This window comes from Gymnoscopelus microlampas (genome assembly GCF_963454915.1).
Source record: "Gymnoscopelus microlampas genome assembly, chromosome: 12".
Taxonomy (NCBI): Eukaryota; Metazoa; Chordata; class Actinopteri; order Myctophiformes; family Myctophidae; genus Gymnoscopelus; species Gymnoscopelus microlampas.
Genome location: NC_139949.1, coordinates 31833012 through 31854112, shown reverse-complemented (window position 1 = coordinate 31854112; position 21101 = coordinate 31833012). Strand labels below are relative to the sequence as shown.

General features: G+C 39.0%; 1 protein-coding gene across 1 annotated transcript; it reads left to right on the top strand.

Annotated features, from left to right (window-relative positions):
• Window positions 1-323: 323 nt before the first annotated feature.
• On the top strand, window positions 324-18730 carry zc3h12b (zinc finger CCCH-type containing 12B). The gene is made up of 6 exons (XM_084075117.1): window positions 324-402; window positions 5541-6338; window positions 6702-6841; window positions 9572-9806; window positions 9946-10052; window positions 10149-18730. The coding sequence occupies exons 2-6, from the start codon at window positions 5740-5742 to the stop codon at window positions 11564-11566; spliced, it is 2499 nt and encodes an 832-aa protein (XP_083931243.1). The 5' UTR covers window positions 324-402; window positions 5541-5739; the 3' UTR covers window positions 11567-18730.
• Window positions 18731-21101: the final 2371 nt, after the last annotated feature.

Here is a 21101-nt window from a genome sequence, read left to right as displayed (position 1 = left end):
TATAAAAACTGGCCAAATTCTCAAATAATATAAGAAGGAGGCACAAATGGTGAGGTTGTGAGGTTGTAGATCTGCTATTTTCACAATATTTATCTGTGGAACTGAAAATGCAATGCCTCAACTCACTTTCCAAGTGCTTATGAGGGTGGGAGGGGGACCCCCCCCCCCTCCCCAGTTCAAATATGATGATTAATATGATTATTTTTGGGGGTGACGGGCACGGCCTGAAAAGGTTGAGAACCACGGTTTAGGGGATCAAGTTGTTTTGGATTCATTTTTTCGCAGCTTTGGTTGCGCGTTTCTATCCAACTATCTGGCAACCCCGGTCAAACTGCGACAGCAGCACAAATGGCAGCATTGTAACGTTTTGTCGCGGAGGGGAAGCACGATGACAGCAACAAGGTAGGATCTGCACCGTTACTATTCATAAGAGTGCTTTGGATTTATACGCCTTCTCGGTGACTAGGGTTAGAAATCACCATTTTGCCATTTGTAGGGAACCGAAACCCTCAATACACTTTAAACTTAAGTTTAAGTCACTGAGATTGCCGATAATGTTAGCACAGGGCTAACTAGCCAACGTTAAAGCTAAATAACATTATCAATGTCAATGTTACCTTTTTGGATATCGAAAGTCAGCTGTTAAGTTGGCCTTAGCTAATGGCTATATGGCTAGCTTACCTTAACTATTCTAGTAGATGGAGTGGCCTGAACAGCTGGTAGTTACAGGCGCACAAACTAACATGTACGGCTGTGATTCTGTAGGAACACAGATGTAGGAAGGATCATTTATTTGCTTAACTGGTGGCTAACTAAATTGGCTAGCTAACGTTTGCTAGGTGTTATGTCCAGGGCCTGTAGACATAGGCAAGAAACAATCATCTTTATCTATGGTCACATCCCACAAATATATACATATGTCAAATATGTCAAATATCGTAACGCAAGAGAGAGTGCATTGGTTGATATGCTGCTGACATCACTTGCAGGTTATGGCAAACGGTCTTTTTTTCTTAGTGATGTCCATGAACTTATGATGCTGATGCTGTGATATATGCCAGTGGTTCTCAACCTTTTCAGGCCGCGACCCCCCAAAATAATCATATTTGAACTCGGACCGCCACCACCCTGAGAAGCACTTGAAATTGTAGAAGTTGAGGCATTACATTTTCGCTTCCACAGATAAATATTGTGAAAATATTAGATCTACAAGCTAGACCGGCTACTTTAAAAAAATCTTTGTGAATATTATATTCTTATATAATTACATTATTTGACAATTTGGCCAATGTTTTATTATAGTATATTTTGTTGATAACTTTTGATGCAGTAATGGTATTTTTTTCTTTTTCTTTTTGAGGTATTAAAAAGGTCTTTACAAGTCCTTAAATTGTCACTTCCCTGTCATCTGGGGACCCCCCTGGGTGTCCCGACCCACAGGTTGAGAACCACTGATATAATATATGCTACACCTCCCTCAGTTCATTTCGTGTCCATCGGATTTTAAGGAACTGGGGGGGGGGGTGTTCATCAGGGACAGGGTTCAATTGCGCAGTCATGCAGTCTGTAGTCAGGTTATGTATGAATCATAAAGGATGCCTCCATGGCTTTGAGAAGAACACAGGCATTCATCTTTCTTCTGGGTTTCACTTGTTGTACCCAATTATTCTCAAAACAAAAGCCTACAACAACACACTGGTCGCCACGTTTAGCATTAAAACATGTTTTTGAGACAAATCTCTGACGAATGTAAATTACTTCAACGGTTGGTCTGTTTTGTTGTAACTGGGGTTCTAAAGTACTAGTCTACTTCACTTTAATACACTGATCAATATTCTACATTAGATGTTCATGTTACTTCAACATTGCCCAATTCTAGCGGCTGATTGTACGTTTTGAAGGGGATTCATATGAAACCATGACTCACATAAAGTAACCTGTTTAGTTTAACATATGCAGTGGGTTTTACTGTTTCATTGGACAGCTGTACTGTTATACAGTATAATGTCTACACTCCACCACAAGTCTCAGTCAGACACAGTAAGAGAGGGAAGTAATGTGAATTGCAATTTGCCTATTAAAGGTGCTGTAAGTGGTGGGGTATAAAGTTAAAGTATATATTCTAATTGTAGTCATTGCTATTGAGCAGGGGGTTTCAGTTGATTGTGAGCCAGGGACCACCATCCTGACTAAGAATCAACCTGGGGACTTCTGTTGTTTCAGTTGGGGATATGGGTTTTTTCTTGAGTTGCATAGAGTGTGTATTCTTGGTTATAGTGTACTTTACGTTTACTAAAGAGCTGGAGAAACGGGGAGACCCTGTTACTGAACACTATTGCAAGGGTTTTCAACAGGGGGTCCGGGACCCCTAGGGGGTCCTCAGAGTTGTTACAGGGGGGCCGTCTTAAGTGTGAAAGAAATATATTTTTCCACATGAATCACCTGAACCCTAGCATCCCTATTCTGGGGGGAAAAAATAGTAAATCTACAGGCTCACAACGCGACGAGTTGTGAGCTTGTAGATCTGTCATTGAAGAGGGCAAGTAGGTGAAAATGGTTCTAAAAACCTATGTTTAGTTAGTGTTTGTAACCCAAAGCATGGAAATGGGATTGAAGATTTTCAACCATACAGGGTGCAATATCATGCAAACTTTTGTAAGATTACTTTTTCTTTTATACATAGGCCGATCATCTTTAGTGTTTTTTTTTTTAATGATGCTAGCTTCCTTAGTTTCAATAGCCTGATTCCCTTGCCTGATTTGCCTACATGGTGCCTATGTGAAGCAAAATTCAATTAACCACTTGAATCCCAGCATCCATATTCTGGGGGGAACATTATCCAAAAATAGCCGATCTACAAGCTCACAGCGCATTGTGAGCTTGTAGATCGGGTATTTTTGGGGAAGAGATTTCTTTGGTGTAGATGGAAAAAAGCTGTCCAAGTACAGAGTGAACTCCGGTCCAGTTAGGCTAATTCTGGCCTTGCATTGTGATTGGCTGAGAGGTATTCTAATGAGTGACAATATCTCACGAGTCACGATATGGCACTCAAACGCATTCACTTGACCTGCAACCTAGCAATGGCTGCTGCTGCCACCTGTAGATTTGGCCTTTTTTCGCTGAATAAATATTGTTGAAACTGCAGTATCATCACAATAATACATGAGAGGGACTCTCTTAGCCTTCAGCCTTATGCTTAGAATCGCAGCACACCAATATCTCACAGTATAGCACTCTCTTGTGTATTATTGGTTATAAATGTGTACTGTATGGGCAATACATATTGGATTTGGTGTTGGTTAATGCTGGTTGCAGATTAAAGCATCCTTAATTATTTTAATTCCACTTTTATGAACATTTGATCTGGGCCATGGAAATCACTACTGTAGTTGGTTACAAGTTGTTGATTGTCTATTGAATATAAAAGGCACCAGAAACAACTTAAACAGTCTTGAGATTTTGTGAAATTTTACTTGAGCTACACACAAAATAAGGTTAATAAAGAAATAAAAAACAGTATGAGCATCTCTGTCCTGCAAGAACTAGCCTGAGAAGCAAATGTATATAAATGTATATAAAATGTAGGTTATAGTGAATCCACCTGCGATAAGCACTAAGCAGCGATACACACACAGTACAGTGTGTGTAAATGAACCAAGGGTTCATATTTACACACGTTTACAAACGTTAGAGGAGCGCCCTCCTTACTGAAGGATTCATGGTTCGATTCCCCGTACCGGCAGGAAATATCTCGGTGTGGAAGTGAATGGCCACCACTTACCCTCCACCCAACAACGCTGAAGTGCTTTGAGCTGCTCAGCTACCAACAGTATAAGACTGTGAGTGTGCTGGTCAGCTCCCAGGTTGTAATGTGTGTATGTGTGCAGGGCGTTTGCTGAAAATGAGCATCTGTGCTCACTGCTCAGCAGCTTTCCCTGGGTAAATAAGAACAACAACAAAACAAAAAAATCAACTAAGCAATTGGTTAAATCCAAGCCCAGATGAGTGGCTTGCCTTAGAACACTGTTCTTGTCTTGGACGACCAATTACTTTCAAGCTACAAACCGATATATCATCTCATAACAAATTGTCTAAGTGTCTAGTAACTCTTTTGTCTAAACTTCTTTACACACAAGTACACAAAGACCTGCAAAACACAAAATAGACACCATTCTATGTGGTGTTCACTCTCATTAACTACTTATCAACAGCCCAACAGGCTAGCCGTTTGTCTAATTTTAAATTGTTTAGTTGGCAAAGAAAAATAAGAATTGGTCACTTTATCCATTGTCCAGACAGGGGGGGTCGGCTGTACAAAGGGGACTGAAGAGATCTGATTCACTTGTTGCTATGACACAGACCTGCACAAGCCTGTGCATGTGCAAAGATAGTGTTTAGGCCTTGCTGTGTCTAAGCATGTGAATGTGGAGGTGGAGGGAAAACGATTGGACTAGCTGTTCTTCATAGATGTGTCATGAAACTTGAACATGGCATAAGGTTATGCTATTGCATTGTGGTGCTGTCAACACCTTTCTCAGCAATGTTGGTGGTTTACAATATTATATATTAAAAGATGTTATGTCTGTCTTCCTAGGAAATGGAACAGTAATATTTGTGCGTGCGCACACATGTGCTGGTCAGTACCACCATCAGAAGCCAAAATCAGGCAAATTTTGGTTTGCATGATTGCTGGCTCCAGACTTTTAGTGTGGAATTCTACTGTAGGCCAAAATGTTCTGCATTTACTGGCTGCCTAGAGAGATGATGAGCTGTTTGTGTTAGTCGTGACTGGTAAAAGGGAGTTAGCTGATGACAGGGCTGTGTTGCTAGGCAACGCATGTAATGGGCAGAGCCTCTTGAAGCTAGAATGGTTGTATTTTACTTGCAGGCTGGGGGAAAGTAGAGCTTGGGTTTCCCAATGGAGAATCCAGCTATTAGTCACAGAAGTTTTATTACAATTGTTTACATATGCACAAATTAAAATCATCCCACACAGAGTACACTGTAGGTGCTGGTAGTCTGATTATTATTATTATTATTCTTTCTCAAAATGGACATTTTTCAAACATTTGTGGCATGCATACAACACAGGAAGGACACAAGGAAATGATATGTATGAATAATAGTTCTGTTGGCTTAAGAGTGAATAAGGTTTTAAGTGATCAACAATGTGGTTTCTCATATAGACTTGAAGCCTTAATAATACCGAGAATTGTCAGGCATTATGTTTCAGTAGACAAAGGTGCATACCTTTTATTTTTATTTTAATTGCGAGTTCAAATTCTGCACCTTTTTTAAAACACATATTGTAGCTACTGTTCTTCTTTTCACTTGCTTTGAGTAATGTAGAAGCAATATTGTGATCTGTCCTGTTCATGTTTGAAATGATTAGTGCATTTTGTAACTGAATGCAACAGATTTCCATTATATAATTATCTTTTCCAGTTTAATCAAACCATACCATATAAAACGTTTGCTTTGAGTGTGGGTCTACTCTACTGTATATTGCTAATTGGTATTTCTGTGTTTTGTACTTTCAGGTTTACGTAGTGTTTTGAATTTGTCCACTCACAGAGGAGAGACCATATCACTTTGACCCTACACATACCTCTTGTACTGCTGAAGTCAACAACTGAACATGACACCTGGGCTGTTGTGGAGTTGAAGAATCATGTGGTGGAAATCTCAGGTGGCTATGCAAACGTGATGTCAACATGATCCATTGTGGAGAGCCTCAAAATGGAAAAACGCCCATGCAGGGAGGAGGCCATTGACTCAAGTGAGGCCCAGCATGCCAGTGGTGACTCCGAGGATGACAGTAGCTCGGACAGCGAGTCGGAAGAACAGGCACGGCAGCAGCTGCAGGTGAGCAACAGCGGCTATAAGAGGGGGGAGCCCTTTGTTGCTACGAAACCTCACCGACAGCTCTGTCGCTCTCCATGCCTTGACCGGCCCAGCTTCTCCCAGAGTAGCACTGTGCATGAGTTCCGTGTTGATGATACAAATGATGGACCGGGGATCAAGCATGCCAGTGATCGGGACTACCAAACCAAAATGGACTTTGCCTTGAAGTTGGGATACTCAGGGGAACAGGTAGAGGCTGTGCTTAACAAGCTGGGGGCTGCTGCTCTCATTAATGATATTCTTGCTGAGTTGGTGAGGCTTGGCAACAAGATAGAGCCTGAAATCCAAGCCAGCATCAGTACAGCTACAACGTCATCTTGGACCCCCTGTGTTAAAGAGGTGGTTAGTCCAGAAGCATCACTGGAAGAAGAATCTGTGGAGATTTTTGATAACCTCAGGCCCATCGTCATTGACGCATCAAATGTGGCGATGAGGTAAGACACTAACATTATGCACAATCATAGTTTCATCTTTACTTGAGTCAGAATGTATTGGATTAGGCTATTTGACACACATCTTCTTTTCAGTAGACCATTACCAGTTGGTATTGTGTTGATGGATGTTCTCTAAAGTAGTCTGAAGAAGAGCATTGCGCTCGAAACGTCGCTCAGCCCACTCAGGTGGTACCAAAAATAAAGATACAAAAGGGAGCTACAGTGTGCAAACTTTTATTTTGTCTTTAAGTTTTGAAGTTCAGCACCTGCCTAAAATGGAAAATGGATGTGTTTTTTTGATCCTCATTACATGCTCTTTTAAGTAGACCATTACCTGTTGGTTTTTGTTGCTTTGTTTTCTAGCCATGGAAACAAAGAAGTGTTCTCTTGCCTCGGTATACAATTGGCGGTTGAATGGTTCAGGGAGAAAGGACACAAAGACATCACTGTGTTTGTTCCAGCCTGGAGGAAAGAGCAGTCAAGGCCTGATGCCCCTATCACAGGTAGTAAAGCAAAATTGTTTTCCTTTAAAAGAAAGTCTTTGCATCTTGCAACCATCACTCTGAATTCACACCAGCAGCATCACCACGCTGGCACGTTCTGATTGAGAATCGGGTATCAATGCAAAGTTTACGAAGACGAGTGTCTCTCAATGCGTAGCATCATAAGTTCAGAGAACATCAACTTTTGCGCTAGTGCACCACAGTGTCAAACCAATTGGACCGTGCTTTGCTCTGAATAGGAGTAGGCAAAAATACTGTATACCAAAGAAAAAGACTACTGTACGAAAGTGGCAGATTAAAAAAAAAAACGGAATTAAATTAGCAGTTATTTTTTTTATTTTTTTATACATTTTTATCCCACGATTTTGTAACCCCATTTTTTGCACCCAGTGCCAATTGTCTATGTAATCCTGGGCACCCACTCCCTCTGCCAACCTAGGGAGGCCAGGGCCGAGCTCATGCCTCCTTCAATGCATGAGAGCCAACTGACCTTCTTGTCACCTGACAGGGAGAGTTTCCCCGGTAGGACGTAGCGCGTGGAAGGAACACGTTATTCCAACCAGTTCCTTTCCCCTCCATCAGGCGGCCCGGCTGGCCAGGGGGAGGCAGTATTGTGACCAGGATTACTGCATGTTTTTGTGAGGGTACCTACCCTAGGAGACATTAAATTAGCAGTTATAAGTGTGAAATTAATCAATATTAAAGGAGTAGTTCACCCCCAAAAAATCTTATTTTCTATCAATTGCACACCCCATGAAGACTCGAATTAATGGATTTATTTTTGTTTTTGTCGCATTCCTAAGCCAATAATTTGATTACCGGGGGAAAGATGCTAATGTATCAGGTAGGAGACTCAAAGTAGACTCTTTGACTGTCTATACTTATCCTGCATCTAGAAATGTCTTCTAAATCCTAACAGGTTTCAGAAAAACTTATGTTGTTATATCAGTGTGGTGACCCCCATCTCAAAATATTTAGTTCCAGGGACCCTCAGAAGCAAAGATTTGAGTGACAAATGTTCCCTTTAAAATTATATATATTCAAAGATTTGCACGCATTTTCAAGATTTTCCAAAACATAGCAGATCTACAAGCTCACAGTGTGGCACCGAGTGCCACGCTATGAGCTTGTAGATCTGCTATTTTTGAAAGTATAAAATCATGGTTATAGCTAAGATCTAAAATGACACAGATGCGTTTGCCGGATTAAGGGATTAATGGGTTAAACTAGAATTTGTAGATGGATGGAAAACTAAACATACATAAACAGTCTACAGTATATCCATAGTATTGTGGGAGTAGGGACAGCTCCGCTCGTGGGCACTCCTAGCGGATCATGCCAGCTGCTCTGCCCCACCAGGAGAACTGATGGGCGTGGAGGAGAAGTAGAGAGAACCGTTGCTCGTCTCTCGCAGCTTGGTTGCAGTGATGTTGAACCGTTTTCAATGTAATGAGTCCAGGATCCATGGGTGATCTTTCGAGTGGGTCCCACTGTCCCAGGGAAATTGATTGTATTTTCCTCTTTTCATCTTATATGGTTGTATATTAGTTATGGAATATGGAATGTGTTTTGGCTTGTTTAGATAGACGGGAGACGTGAGGTGACGTGAACGCACACACTCATTGTAGACTACACGCAGATCCAATGGCCCCGGCGGGGGGGGTTTCAAGTGGGGTTTGAAAGACTGCCGTCTGCCGGGCGGTGTGCGCTGTTTGGTCATTGTCATTGTAAACATTGAGCAGTTTTTCTATTATTTCAACGCGATTTCAACTTGTTGTTTGCAATCAAGCACTATCGGGCTAAAAATAGTTTGCGTCCCCTGATCGCATCGGTGAGTTAACTGCGTCCTTTTTGATTGTTTTATGATGCCATGCCTTAGTCCGACGGCACATTGTTCCGAAGTAACGATGACACTCATTATACTGTAACTAAACCTAATCCTAAACTTAACCTCACAAAAAAAGTCTGACTATTTAGGACGTCGGAATAATTGACTTATGGACAGCAGTACTAGTTTGAATATTTGTTTTCAAAACTCACCACTGCCATACAGTCCATTTCATCACCTCGATAGCAGACACGCATGTTGACACACGGTGACAGGCTGTGACTTATAACCTCGGACACGCCCAATTTATTGTTTTTAGCGTTGTGAATTAGTGTTGACACTGCTGGTGTGAAATCAGTTATAATCATACCATTAGTCTGAGCTATATGAGAGAAAAGGCACTGTTTGTGTTTCAGTGAGATGGGGATAGGGCCAGGTACGCGGTGTACACAAAAATAAATCGCTATACTTTTAAGACAAATTATTGTAAATAAAAAATAACTCTGAAATAATATATATTGTTTAAATATTTAAAATTCTTCCTCATACAATACGTATGCCCTAGCAGTACTTCACACTCGTTCTGTTTTTCATAGTGACTGTCATCAGTTCTCAAACTAGATGCACATTAATTAGTTAGAAGTGCTTGTTTCTAATATGGGACACACACTGGGGGAGAGTGGGGGCATATGTTATAAAACATGACACTCAGACTGGTGCATATGCAGGATGTAAAGCCAGCGGTACATGGATATGTGCAATGGATAAACAAGGGATTGCTATTAGTGAAATTGATAGATAATGTTTATTATTTGAAATCTGAATTGACTGAGTCCCGTGGTTTGTATCCTATGACCACACAAACTACTGATGTATTAAACCTGTTGAAACATCTCTTACAGATCAAGAAATCTTACGCAAGTTGGAAAAAGAAAAGATTCTGGTGTTCACCCCATCTCGAAGAGTTCAGGGAAGGAGAGTGGTTTGCTATGACGATCGCTTCATAGTGAAGCTGGCTTGTGATTCTGATGGAATTATTGTATCAAATGACAACTACAGGGACTTGCAAAATGAGAAACCAGAGTGGAAGAAATTCATTGAGGAGCGCCTGCTTATGTACTCATTTGTCAATGACAAGTAAGCAATCATAGTCCATTACGTTCAAGCCTCACTCTTTTAAGTTATAACAAATTGTTAGAAATTCATTTTTGTGGCAGGTGTTGAAATTAAGAAGCTGGCATTTAAATGACAAGTACTTTCTTTTTTTTTCTTCTAGGTTCATGCCCCCTGATGATCCTTTAGGAAGACATGGCCCAAGCTTAGAGAATTTCCTCCGTAAACGTCCCGTTGTTCCAGAGCACAAAAAACAACCCTGCCCCTATGGTAAGCTAATTAAATAAACTGCCATTTGTCAGTATAACTATTTGGTACTTCACCGTACTTGAGGTTAATTTGTTTTACCCTTTTCCTTTTAAACAGGGAAAAAGTGCACATATGGACACAAGTGTAAGTACTACCATCCAGAGCGTGTGAACCAGCCACAGCGCTCTGTGGCTGATGAACTGCGGGCCTTTGCTAAGTTGTCTGCAGTGAAGACGATGAGTGAAGGGGCTTTGGCCAAGTGTGGTGCTGGCCAAGCGGGTGTAAAAGGGGATAGCAGCTCTGAGGCTAAACGTGTGACACCCAAACGTCAGTCTGACCCCAGCATTCGGTGTGAGCCAGAAGAGGCACCATCTGTTAGGAAGCCTGAGACAAATTCTGTGCCTTCCCTTGTGTCAGCTCTCAGTGTGCCCACCATGCAGCCTAGCAAGAGCCATGCAGCGGGGGCCTTGAATACTAGATCAGCCAGCAGCCCAGTGCCAGGATCAATGCAATTCATACAGAATTCTCTGGAGCACATGTCCAGTGTACATTACCCACCCATTTTAGTTACCAACAGCCATGGCGCCTCTATCACGTACAATGAACAGTTTCCCAAGTATGACTCAGTGAGTGACCATGGATATTACTCTCTGCATAGTGACTTTTCAAATATGAGCATGAGCAGCATGCATGTTGACAGTTTCTGTAGCATGGAGCACGAGCATGGTGTGTATCACAGAAATCCTAGCCGTTGCCATGAATCTTGCCTCAGCCATTCAAACAGTGACTCATTTTCCTCTTATGGAGAGCAGTACTCAAGCTCTATGGACAGTAGCCTAGAGGAGAGCATTAAGGGGCAGCAGCAATCTTCTGCACAGGCAAGGATTCAAGCTTTCTCCCGTGGATTTCATCGTGAAGCACTGGCCAGGGTTCAGAGTTATGGACCTGAGGAACCTAAGCAGGGCCCACGTAAACAGTCCATATCTCATTCTCATCTTGCACCACATATCCAGCACACTGCAGTAGGAGGGAGGTCCAGCTGCCCTGGAGACTATCCCTTAACACAGAATGTCCTTCCACCTTTATCCTCACAGCCTACACGCTCTCTTGGCATGACACGCATGGACAGCATATCAGATTCAAGATTATATGAGAGCAACCCTATGAAACAGAGGCGACCTCCACTGTGCCGCGAGCAACATGCGAGTTGGGACCCTCTGCCATGTGGCAATGAATCCTATGGATATCACTCGTACCCACTTAGTAACAGCCTGATGCCATGTTGCGAAAGGGTGATGGTCCGTAGCATGCCTGACAAAATGGAGCAAATTTGGAACTCGCCATGGGAGAATGCATCTATTTCTGAACATCAAGAACGGCACGTCATCCCCGAACACCAGTATCAAACATATCGTAACCTTTGCAACATTTTTCCTGCTTATGTTGTACACTCTGTCATGGAGAAGAACCCTCATTTGACAGATCCACAGCAACTTGCGGCTGTAATTGTTGCAAAGCTGAGGTCTTGTCATTGAACCATTAACAGAATCTCAAACATGCTGAGATTCAGCAAGTAAGGAGTGGTACGATTTCAAGATGGTAGACATAATGAGATGTCAACTGTTACTACTCTGGCTATTCAAGCCAGAGGTATTTAGATAAGGACCTATATGGCAACTTTAGGCACTTGTTTGATGTTGGCTGTATGCACAGCAACTCATGCCCTCAGGAGTTGATCTTTTTTATGTCCGGTGAGTGGCACTGAGCATTTTGATTTCAAATCATTAAGTCAACATATTAGTAAACTGTCCTCAGTAAATTAAGTCGAAATCTTAGATATTTCACACAAAATCTATTCTTATTAAATGTGGTGCATTTGATACAAGATAATGGGATTTTAAACCGGATTCATAACTCATTAATAATACCTAACCTGAGCAAGTGCTTCATAGCAGCTCTGTAATGTATTCCTTAACACTCAATCTTTACATAAGGTTTCATGGTGTCATTTTGTAATATCCATGTAATTCTTAAGATACAAGTTGATGGGCCTGTTTTGGCATTGCTATACAAATGGGAATACAACAACAATAATCCAAATCAATACAGAATCTATAGTGCAGTATTTTAACAATTAATTTTATCCAGCCAATGCATATTCATCATGACCCAAGCTTACAGGCATGGCGCCTCTGTCACGCACAACTAACTAAACTAAGCAAAATTTACCTTTTGAAAATTAATATATCAAAATTAATATATCTTATTAATTAATATAGCTCTTGTTCAGGTTATTATCAATGTATTATGAATTAGTTCTTAGTGTTACCGGTACACTTTAACTATAGATATATTTGCGTAGGTCTGCCACTGCTGTAAATAATATTTGACTTTTTTGTGCAGTGATTTTTCTGAGACAAGTCAGTGGGAGGTAAGTGCATACCTCAGAGCATGAACTTTGACATTTAATGGCCTTATATCTGAATGACCTCACGCTTTAATCATTGTCTAATGGAATTCAATGAAAATCTTTGTCATTGAAACCTCCTCCTTTGAAATGTAAAGCACTAGCTCAGTGTCTAAAGAGATATATTTTCTCAGTCTCACTTCACAAACTATTTTGGTAGAAAATTTTGTGCACATAACAAGCCCAAAAGAGATTTGACTTGTATACCTGTGCACACATCTATGTACATATAATTCACACGATAAGCCATGATTTCAAAGACATTTCTAAGCTGCTAAATGATGCCAAAAAAGAGAATTGTCAAGCGTCAGTATTCTACAGAACTCTTGCATTTAAATTCAGAAGATTGATTGGATTAACGTAGAAACTTTGCATCAGTGTTCGAGAAAGTTACAGTTGTCTGTTTGCTGATTTCACTATAGATACTACATTTAGGATTTTCTATTTTATATAAATATATATATCTGTCAAATTTGTTTTGATAATGCTTTCTACTATCAGAAGTGCAATACAGGTATGTTTGTTTCAAACAGGCACTTCATGTACTGTATAATGGGACAGTTTTTGAGGCGATGAGCGAGTTTTAAAGAGAGAGTGAAGTGCCAAGGGGTTTCAAATAATTTGACTGGAGCCTGAATTCTTAGGTCTGGATTTTGCCAACATAATAGAAACATTTTGCAAACATTTGTAGGAGGAGCTTCAAAAGTGTGTTTTGAACAACATTTAAAATCTAGGACCTAGAAGTAGGAAATGTCCATTTGCATTTGCTAGAATATACGTAGGTGTGACCCAAGAAAGTAAGTTGTTTCTACAACTTGCTGTTCTGAAATAAAATGGGTCGTTTTAGCACCAACCAGCCAATTGATGTATTTTCTTTTTAACTAATGGCTGAGACATTGAACCTACCTAAGTTTGGTAACTTTAACTGTTACCATTTCAGAATCTTAGGCCCATAAGGGTGCGGTGGAGGGTGTGGACAATTTTTGCGTTTAAAACTAACGTTTAAAAAAAATCTCAAAAGGTGTAAAGAATATTGGAAATTTTACAAGCACATGACACCGGTTGTTTTGACACTCCTCATGACACTTGTACGTGGCATGAGGAGTAGCGCAAAAATATTTTTTGACTCTAATAATAAATGGGTGCAATAACCGTAGTCTGGTTACCTAAAGGCAACCACATCAATGATCACCATTAAAAATGGACAGAATGTGTTATATTTTTATATACAAGTGAGAGTCAGTTTGACAGACAAGTTGCTAGAGTTCTAGTTGTAACCGTAAGGCCTGGGAATGTGATAATAGCCTAATAAAAATACTTTGTATTAAATTAAAATGTTTTTCAACATTATATGGAGTACATTTGAAAATCAAAGCAGCAGATGAAGGTCAGGATATCCTCTCAGGGGGCTCTCAGTTTTCTGACCATCTTTATCAGTCAGAAACCAGAAATTACCAGCTATAGACAACTCTGATTTGGCAGATATATTTAGTGAAAATCCTATACGTAGTACGGTACATTTAAGTTGGTAATTGTAACTTGGACATGCTTTGTGTGTATGTACTTGCCCTGAACTTTGAGATTGAGCATATAAGGCTATTGGAGTGGCTTTACTTGGTGCAACTTTAATATAGCTTTAGTTTAGGAAAATCTAACTTACCTTTGAAAGAGTTAGCTGTCATAATTGTCTGTTTAAGGAAATTATAAAACAAATCATACCCATACAGAATGATGCTGAACATCATTTGGTAGTATTATTCTAGATAATAGATTTCACACATTGATTTAGGCAAGATGTTGCCAAAATGATGGCAAGAAAAATATTTTACAGCCATTCTATTCGTTAGATGCGTGTAGATTGTTTGTAACTTGGGCTTGTCTGTTTGTTTTTTTGTCGACTCACAACGAATATGAACAACTTGAAATCCAGAGCTAGATACAGGGAATATTGTGAATATTGGCTGTATGTCACATGCCACTTACAGTCAGACTGTATCACGTCACATGAAAATTAAACTTCATCTGAATCAAAGTTGCACCATGTAAAAGTAGCCTTGCCAGGTTAACATTTTATTTGCATTTAAAGGGTAATACCACTGAATTTCAGGACTCAGGTATTCCTGTCCCCTAAGACAGTTGAGGTATATTACTGAACACAAATGCCTTGTATTGCCAGTAATGTGACAGACTTTTGGTCCTGTTATCTGTCATATCATACCCATATACTGTACTGTATATAGCTCCATTGAGAATCAACTGCAAAAAAATACTAGTCGAATGATAATGGTTAAGCAAAGCAAAGTCAGTTTTAGCTACTTTAAAGTGAAAACTACACTTTTGTAAAAGTGTAGACTGTAAATCTGCAAAGGCTATTGTTTATTGTCAATGGAGCAGCACAGGGCCCAACCACATCTTGTTGACCTAACATTGATTATCTATTGAAGGAAACACTTTTTAAACTGAGTGTGGTTTTACCTTTTAAGCCTGGCCTGGTCTCATTGGGTGTTTTTGTAAAATGTATCTTTCCTTCTACGGTTTGAGGACAACCAATGTCAAATAACACATGTAAAGAGAATTCAACTATGTATTTGAATGTCATTTGCCCAAATGAATTTTGGGCATAGCTGACTTTTGTTTTTCATGAAATAAGACAAGGCCACATTGGGCCTCGTCTCTTCATGAGAAGGTACAAAAAACTGCCTAAATGTTTCTTCCTGTGAAACAATCAGATTGCAAGGCTGCTGTCAAGGTTGTTTCTGACATTTGGCTTAAAGTTTGCGCGCCATATTTTTTTAACACTGCATTCCCTTGAGAATGTTGAACTTTAAATGACTGCTAAAGAAACATTAAGGAAGAAAATACAAAATAAATAAAAATAATTATATATAGGTTGCTACAGTATAATATATATCGATATAGTATATCATATATACTGTGTGTGTGTGTGTGTGTGTGCACGTATGTATGTATATCTCTCTCACACACACACACACACACACACACACACACACACACACACACACACACACACACACACACACACACACACACACACACACTCTCTCTCTCTCAAGAGATGGTTGCTGATTTAGATGACCTCTATACTGAAATAGACTTATATTCAGTGAACATATTTATTTTTTGAGGATATTTATACTTGTTTCCCCCAAGTGATAACCATTAGGAGCAGTCTATTACATTGGTGAAATCAGAGTGCCAGTTTTGTAATCATTTTACAATAATTGAAGCAGCTGATTTGCAAATGTGTGTAAACCCATATTTGGTGGAGATTTGCATTTAAATAGAGAGACGGGAATGGCAAAAAGTAACCTAATCCAGCCTATTGCTACTCATTAATCGCAGTAACACTAACCATTTTCTTCTGGAATCAAAAGTTTGTCTCTACTAACCAAATCAAATGCTTAGTGCACAGTTGACACCAAGCCGTGCCCACAGTTAGAGACTTGTTACATTTTGCACCAATGAGTTTAATTACTTTTGCAAGACTACTAAAGAAAAGCATTGTGATTTCACCGGGTCATAGACAGTGTTATCATGTTTTATATACTACATTTGTCCTCTCTTTTTTTTTTAAGGTTGAATTGAAAGCAGGGATCGTGGCTCATATTCCCCATTTTACCTTTTGAAGTGCCGCAAACAACTAAGCCACAAATGTCTAGAATTGACTTTTGCTTGTTGATACAAATTGTATCTATAACTTGATTGTAAAAATATGAAATGTATAGTATGATCATTTTATTTAAGGGAAAAAAAATCAATGCTATAATGTTTGTGACACTGTGTGTCACTGGGAGTAGCCCATTGGTATGTACTAATTCTTACTGGGTACAGTAGTTTATTTACAGGGACATTTACATGCTACAGTATGTGTAAGTGCACAGATAACCTGTGTGCAGCTGTTAGCATGGTGTCCTCTCTGTACAGTCATGTACATATATAAGGTTATCTGTAAAAGTAAACATAGAGTGAATTACTTGCATTGTAAAAACAAAAGTTATGTGTTGTATGCTGTGTACCATGATTAAGTGCTATTTCCTCACTCAATTGCCACATGTCTGCTTTACGCTATATTGGTAGTATTGTCAATATCTTTGAATATATTTCACCTAATAAAACATGCCAAAGTTATTGCTGGGTTGCATTATCAAGCATAATTGTCTGGGTTACAACTCATGACATGCTATATGAATAGCACTTTTATTCTGAAAGATAAAAACTGCTCCACATAGTAAAATGGTATAAAAGCTAAGAATGCAAATGTTTGGCAGTTACATTGATATAGAGTATAACCCTCTGTTGATAAAGCAGGTATGTCTTGAGTCCAGTTTTCATGTTGTTCTTTCAAATGAACAGCACTTTAGCCCTTAGCTGTGAGCCTGGCTTTGTGGAAATAGTGATATTTTACGTTAGTTAAGACTTTTTAATACTGAATCAATTTAAGGTCCGAGTCAGTTTTATGCTGACCAAGAGCAAATTGATTTCGAGGTGTAACTTGGTTGTAAAGGCAATTTGCTGTAATAAATGTACACTTACCAAAACATCATGCACAACAAATGTTTGAGACAATTGTACTATTGTAAATTAAAATTCTATTTCCTTCCATCGTATATTTCTGACAAGAATTAAATTTGAAGTTCACAGCAAAAATAAGATTGTTGAAGGGACATGATAGAAGAAGCTTTATTTTGTTTAATCAGGGTTGTATGTAGAACACCATTCAAGTCCTGTAAAGCTATTACCCAGAGCCATTGGGATAGAAAGGGTTGCATCAATGAGGGTTCAGAAACACTTCAGGTCATGTGCTTCATCAACACAGATTATGAGGATTCCATATTTGAAACTATACTGTACACTAGTGTTTGTAACTAGGCTATCGTATTCCCAATGGCAAGCGTTACTTCCGCATTTTTCTTATCTCTGAGCACACCAAAACACTTTCCAAATACGCTAGTTGGTTTTGGAAATACATTATTGAATATTATATAAAGATTCTTAGTCTACATTCTTAGAACGGACATGATGCAACTCTTCTTATCTCAATGGCTCTGGCGTATAACTAGTCCCGGGTTTCCAGAATGTGGCATACCTGTTTCGATTCATTTTCCTATAGCTTCATTTGATTGGCTCGGCAGCAGTTTTGAACTGAAAACATGTGAAGGTGTCATATGTGTTTCCGGTTCAAACCTGCTGCCGAGCAAATGAAGCTATGGGGAAATTAACCGGAAAAGGAAACTCATGCCACCTTCTGAAAAGTGAAAGCCTGGTACTACAGTTACTGTATGCAGAGAAACTATTACCCACAGATCAATTCTGGGTCATATGACAACACAATGTTTATAATCAAGCGTGTTTTTAGTAGTGTTTGTTATCTGAAGGCTACAGACTACACTACATACAGGTAGTAGTCTTGCCATTATTGCCGAACATTTTCAAAAGCATACCGTTGTTTGAGTTCTGAGGAAGCGCACTGGAATCCATTCATTTCAGTACAGAAAATAAACTGTACAGTAAATCAACTTGCAGACAGCAAAGACTTAAAACTTGCTTGAGATAAATAATCCAACACAGTGAACTTTGTTGTGCAGTTGTGTCTACATGTCTACACTTGCCAACTGGATCAGAACCATGTCTGGTGGATATTGGCCCTAAGCTAATATAACCTCATTTTATAGGGGGAGAAAAAACTATACAGGTGTATATACACTCACTTGTAGTTTGTACTTACTGTAGATCTATTCTTATACAGTACTCATTGGCGATAGATGTATTCATTTATTCACTATTGACAGACTGCATGTTAAGTCATTCATTCAGAGAGACAGTGCAGATGCCTAGTGTCAGAATCAAACCTGTATTTTCTTTTTCATTCATATGTAACTTTGGTTTGGTTCTTGACTCTTACCTGTACTTCTGTGTTTCAATCTTAACTGCTATTGCTGCTATGACACCTGACACATTTCCTCCCAATAAAGGTTTGTTATATAATGTTGAGGATATATAAAGTTACATTATTTTAAAAATGTATGTAGGCTTCGTGTGCTAAATATATGGTCATGGTATGGATCCTTCAAACTGTCATGAAGTGTGTTTGTAAAAGAGTGATATAAAATGGTGTCTATTTAGTTATGTTGTTACGAGCTGCAGAAGTATTATTGTAATCCACACTGAATGGAAAAATTACTTTTATAGACCAAAAATATACTACATAGATTATTTGAGTCTGTAGACCCAAACAAAATGTAAGTCTTAATGACAAAATGTGTTTCTTGTAATAAATAATGGATAATTATGTACTGTTCCTCTTATTTCATACATCTCCTATCCTACACTTATCCTAGCCTATATATCCTAATCAGCAATTTGTTGCGTGTGCAATCGTATTCCCACAGCAGACCTGTACAATTGCCTTCAAAGTTGGCACAAACATAAGTCATGGGTCTGGCCGCTGAACAGTAAAATGGAATAAATAAAAGCATAAAAATAGGCTACCTTCCATGCTTGTCAAGTGTCATATTATGTTTTTACTTTGCTTAAACAGCCAGAGTTTGTCCCAGATTTTGCCCGCCCAGCGTCCTGTGTATGCGTTGACAAACAACCTACACAGAATTAGAGACGCCATACATCCAAGGATGCTTTTTTTTTTTTTGTTGAATTTTTAGCCCACGATTTATAACCCCTATTTTCACCCAGTGCCAATGCTTGTAATCCTGGGCGCTACTCTCCCTCTGCCAGCCTGGGGAGAGCCCCGAACTGAGCTCATGTTTCCTTCAATGAGGAGTTCACAGACCGCTTCTAATCACCTGACAGGGGGGAGGTTCCCCGGTAGGGCGTAGCACGTGGAAGGAACATGTTTTTCCAACCAGTTCCTTTCCCAACCATCCATCCGGCGCCCCAGCTGACCAGGGGAGGCAGTATAGAGACCAGGATTACTTCCAAGGATGATTTGACGCTCACTTCTAGACATATGGATGAGAAAGGATTGACAAATCATGCTCATCATGACCATTTGGGACTAGGAGGCAGACTTGCGAGCCAAACATGCTTCTCTGTGCTAACACCGGAACTGCCATGTACCCAAAACCCCATACAGACTGGGTTGGATTACACTCAAAGGTGACAGAACAGCTGTGTGGAGGGCTGGCAGTGTCAGGGGGTACAGGAACGCCCAAAGGGTGCTTTTTCAATCTAGCATTTAAAATCATCAGGTCTGTAGCATCAAAATGCTTTTCCTTCAATGGTTACAAAGGTTGCAAAACTAAATAAATAATAACAAATGGATGTTAAGCAGTTTTTCTTTTTTTAAATATTATATATTATTATGGCTATGTAATAACAATAATGTTTTGTTGTGTAAAAATATAAGAATAAATAAAAAGGTTTGTTCCACACAAGGGCTCAATGGCCTGTGATATCTAGTCCATGCACACTATCTGCTGGTTAATTTGAGTAGCTGCTCTCAGAGAACATTTAAGTTACACTCATGCATGAGCGTGGCTGAAAGTCCATATGGCTTTATGAAAAAGAAAATCATGTTGAATGAATGACAGAAACATTATGCAGTTGAGTGATCTTTTATTAAAGTTAGAGAAAGAGCACAAAGGGTCACTCTACAGGTCTTGGCTGGCCCTAAGCATAGGCTACATTATGAAATGGGGCTAGGATAGCAGGAATTTAGTATATCTATTAGTCAAGCTACTCTTTATCATTGCAATATAAATCTTTATTTCCAGGTGCACTAATCAAATATTTGTGATAGCTAACCACTGCACAACCCTGGAACCCCACTATATATACCCAAATAGGGGTAGTGTGTGTGTGTGTGTGTGTGTGTGTGTGTGTGTGTGTGTGTGTGTGTGTGTGTGTGTGTGTGTGTGTGTATATATACTGCTATATATTGCTATATATATATATATATATATATATATAAATATTTATTTATATATATATAATAATAATTAAATAAATAAATAAATAAATATATTTATATATATATATTTATATATATATATTTATATATATATATATATATATATATATATATATATATATATATATATAAATATATATATATATATATATTTATATATATATATATATATATATTTATATATATATATATATATATATATATATATATATATATATATATAAATATATATATATATATATATATAAATAAATAAATAAATAAATAAATATATGCTTGTCAGGGTGGGATATGATTATTTTGGGGGGTCACGGCCTGAAAAGGTTGAGAAGAACCACTGCTCTACCCAAGTAGGCCTAAAGTCTGCAGGATGTGAGTCGACAGGACAGTACATATGGACCCCCTGACTGCCAGCCATATCTGATGAGGTGAGAACAGTGTACTGTATGTAATAAAGAGGACCCTATCAGACAGAATCTTTTTGCGTATTTGTCCCCAAAAAATAATTTGCTACAATCACAACTTTTATAGGAAATGAGTTAATTGGGGCGGGAAATCAAAAAGTTTGCTTATGTATTCAAAGGAAGCGTCTGTACTGCTATTGCTGCGAGCTGTTCTCCCAGAAAGACAATAGACAAAGGCTAAAGGGTATTTA

Coding starts and splice junctions, on each gene's coding strand:
- zc3h12b (XM_084075117.1), top strand. CDS start 5,740: ATGGAAAAACGCCCATGCAGGGAGGAGGCCATTGACTCAAGTGAGGCC. Junction 6,842..9,571: donor GCCTGATGCCCCTATCACAG/GTAGTAAAGCAA, acceptor CATCTCTTACAG/ATCAAGAAATCTTACGCAAG. Junction 10,053..10,148: donor AAAACAACCCTGCCCCTATG/GTAAGCTAATTA, acceptor CCTTTTAAACAG/GGAAAAAGTGCACATATGGA.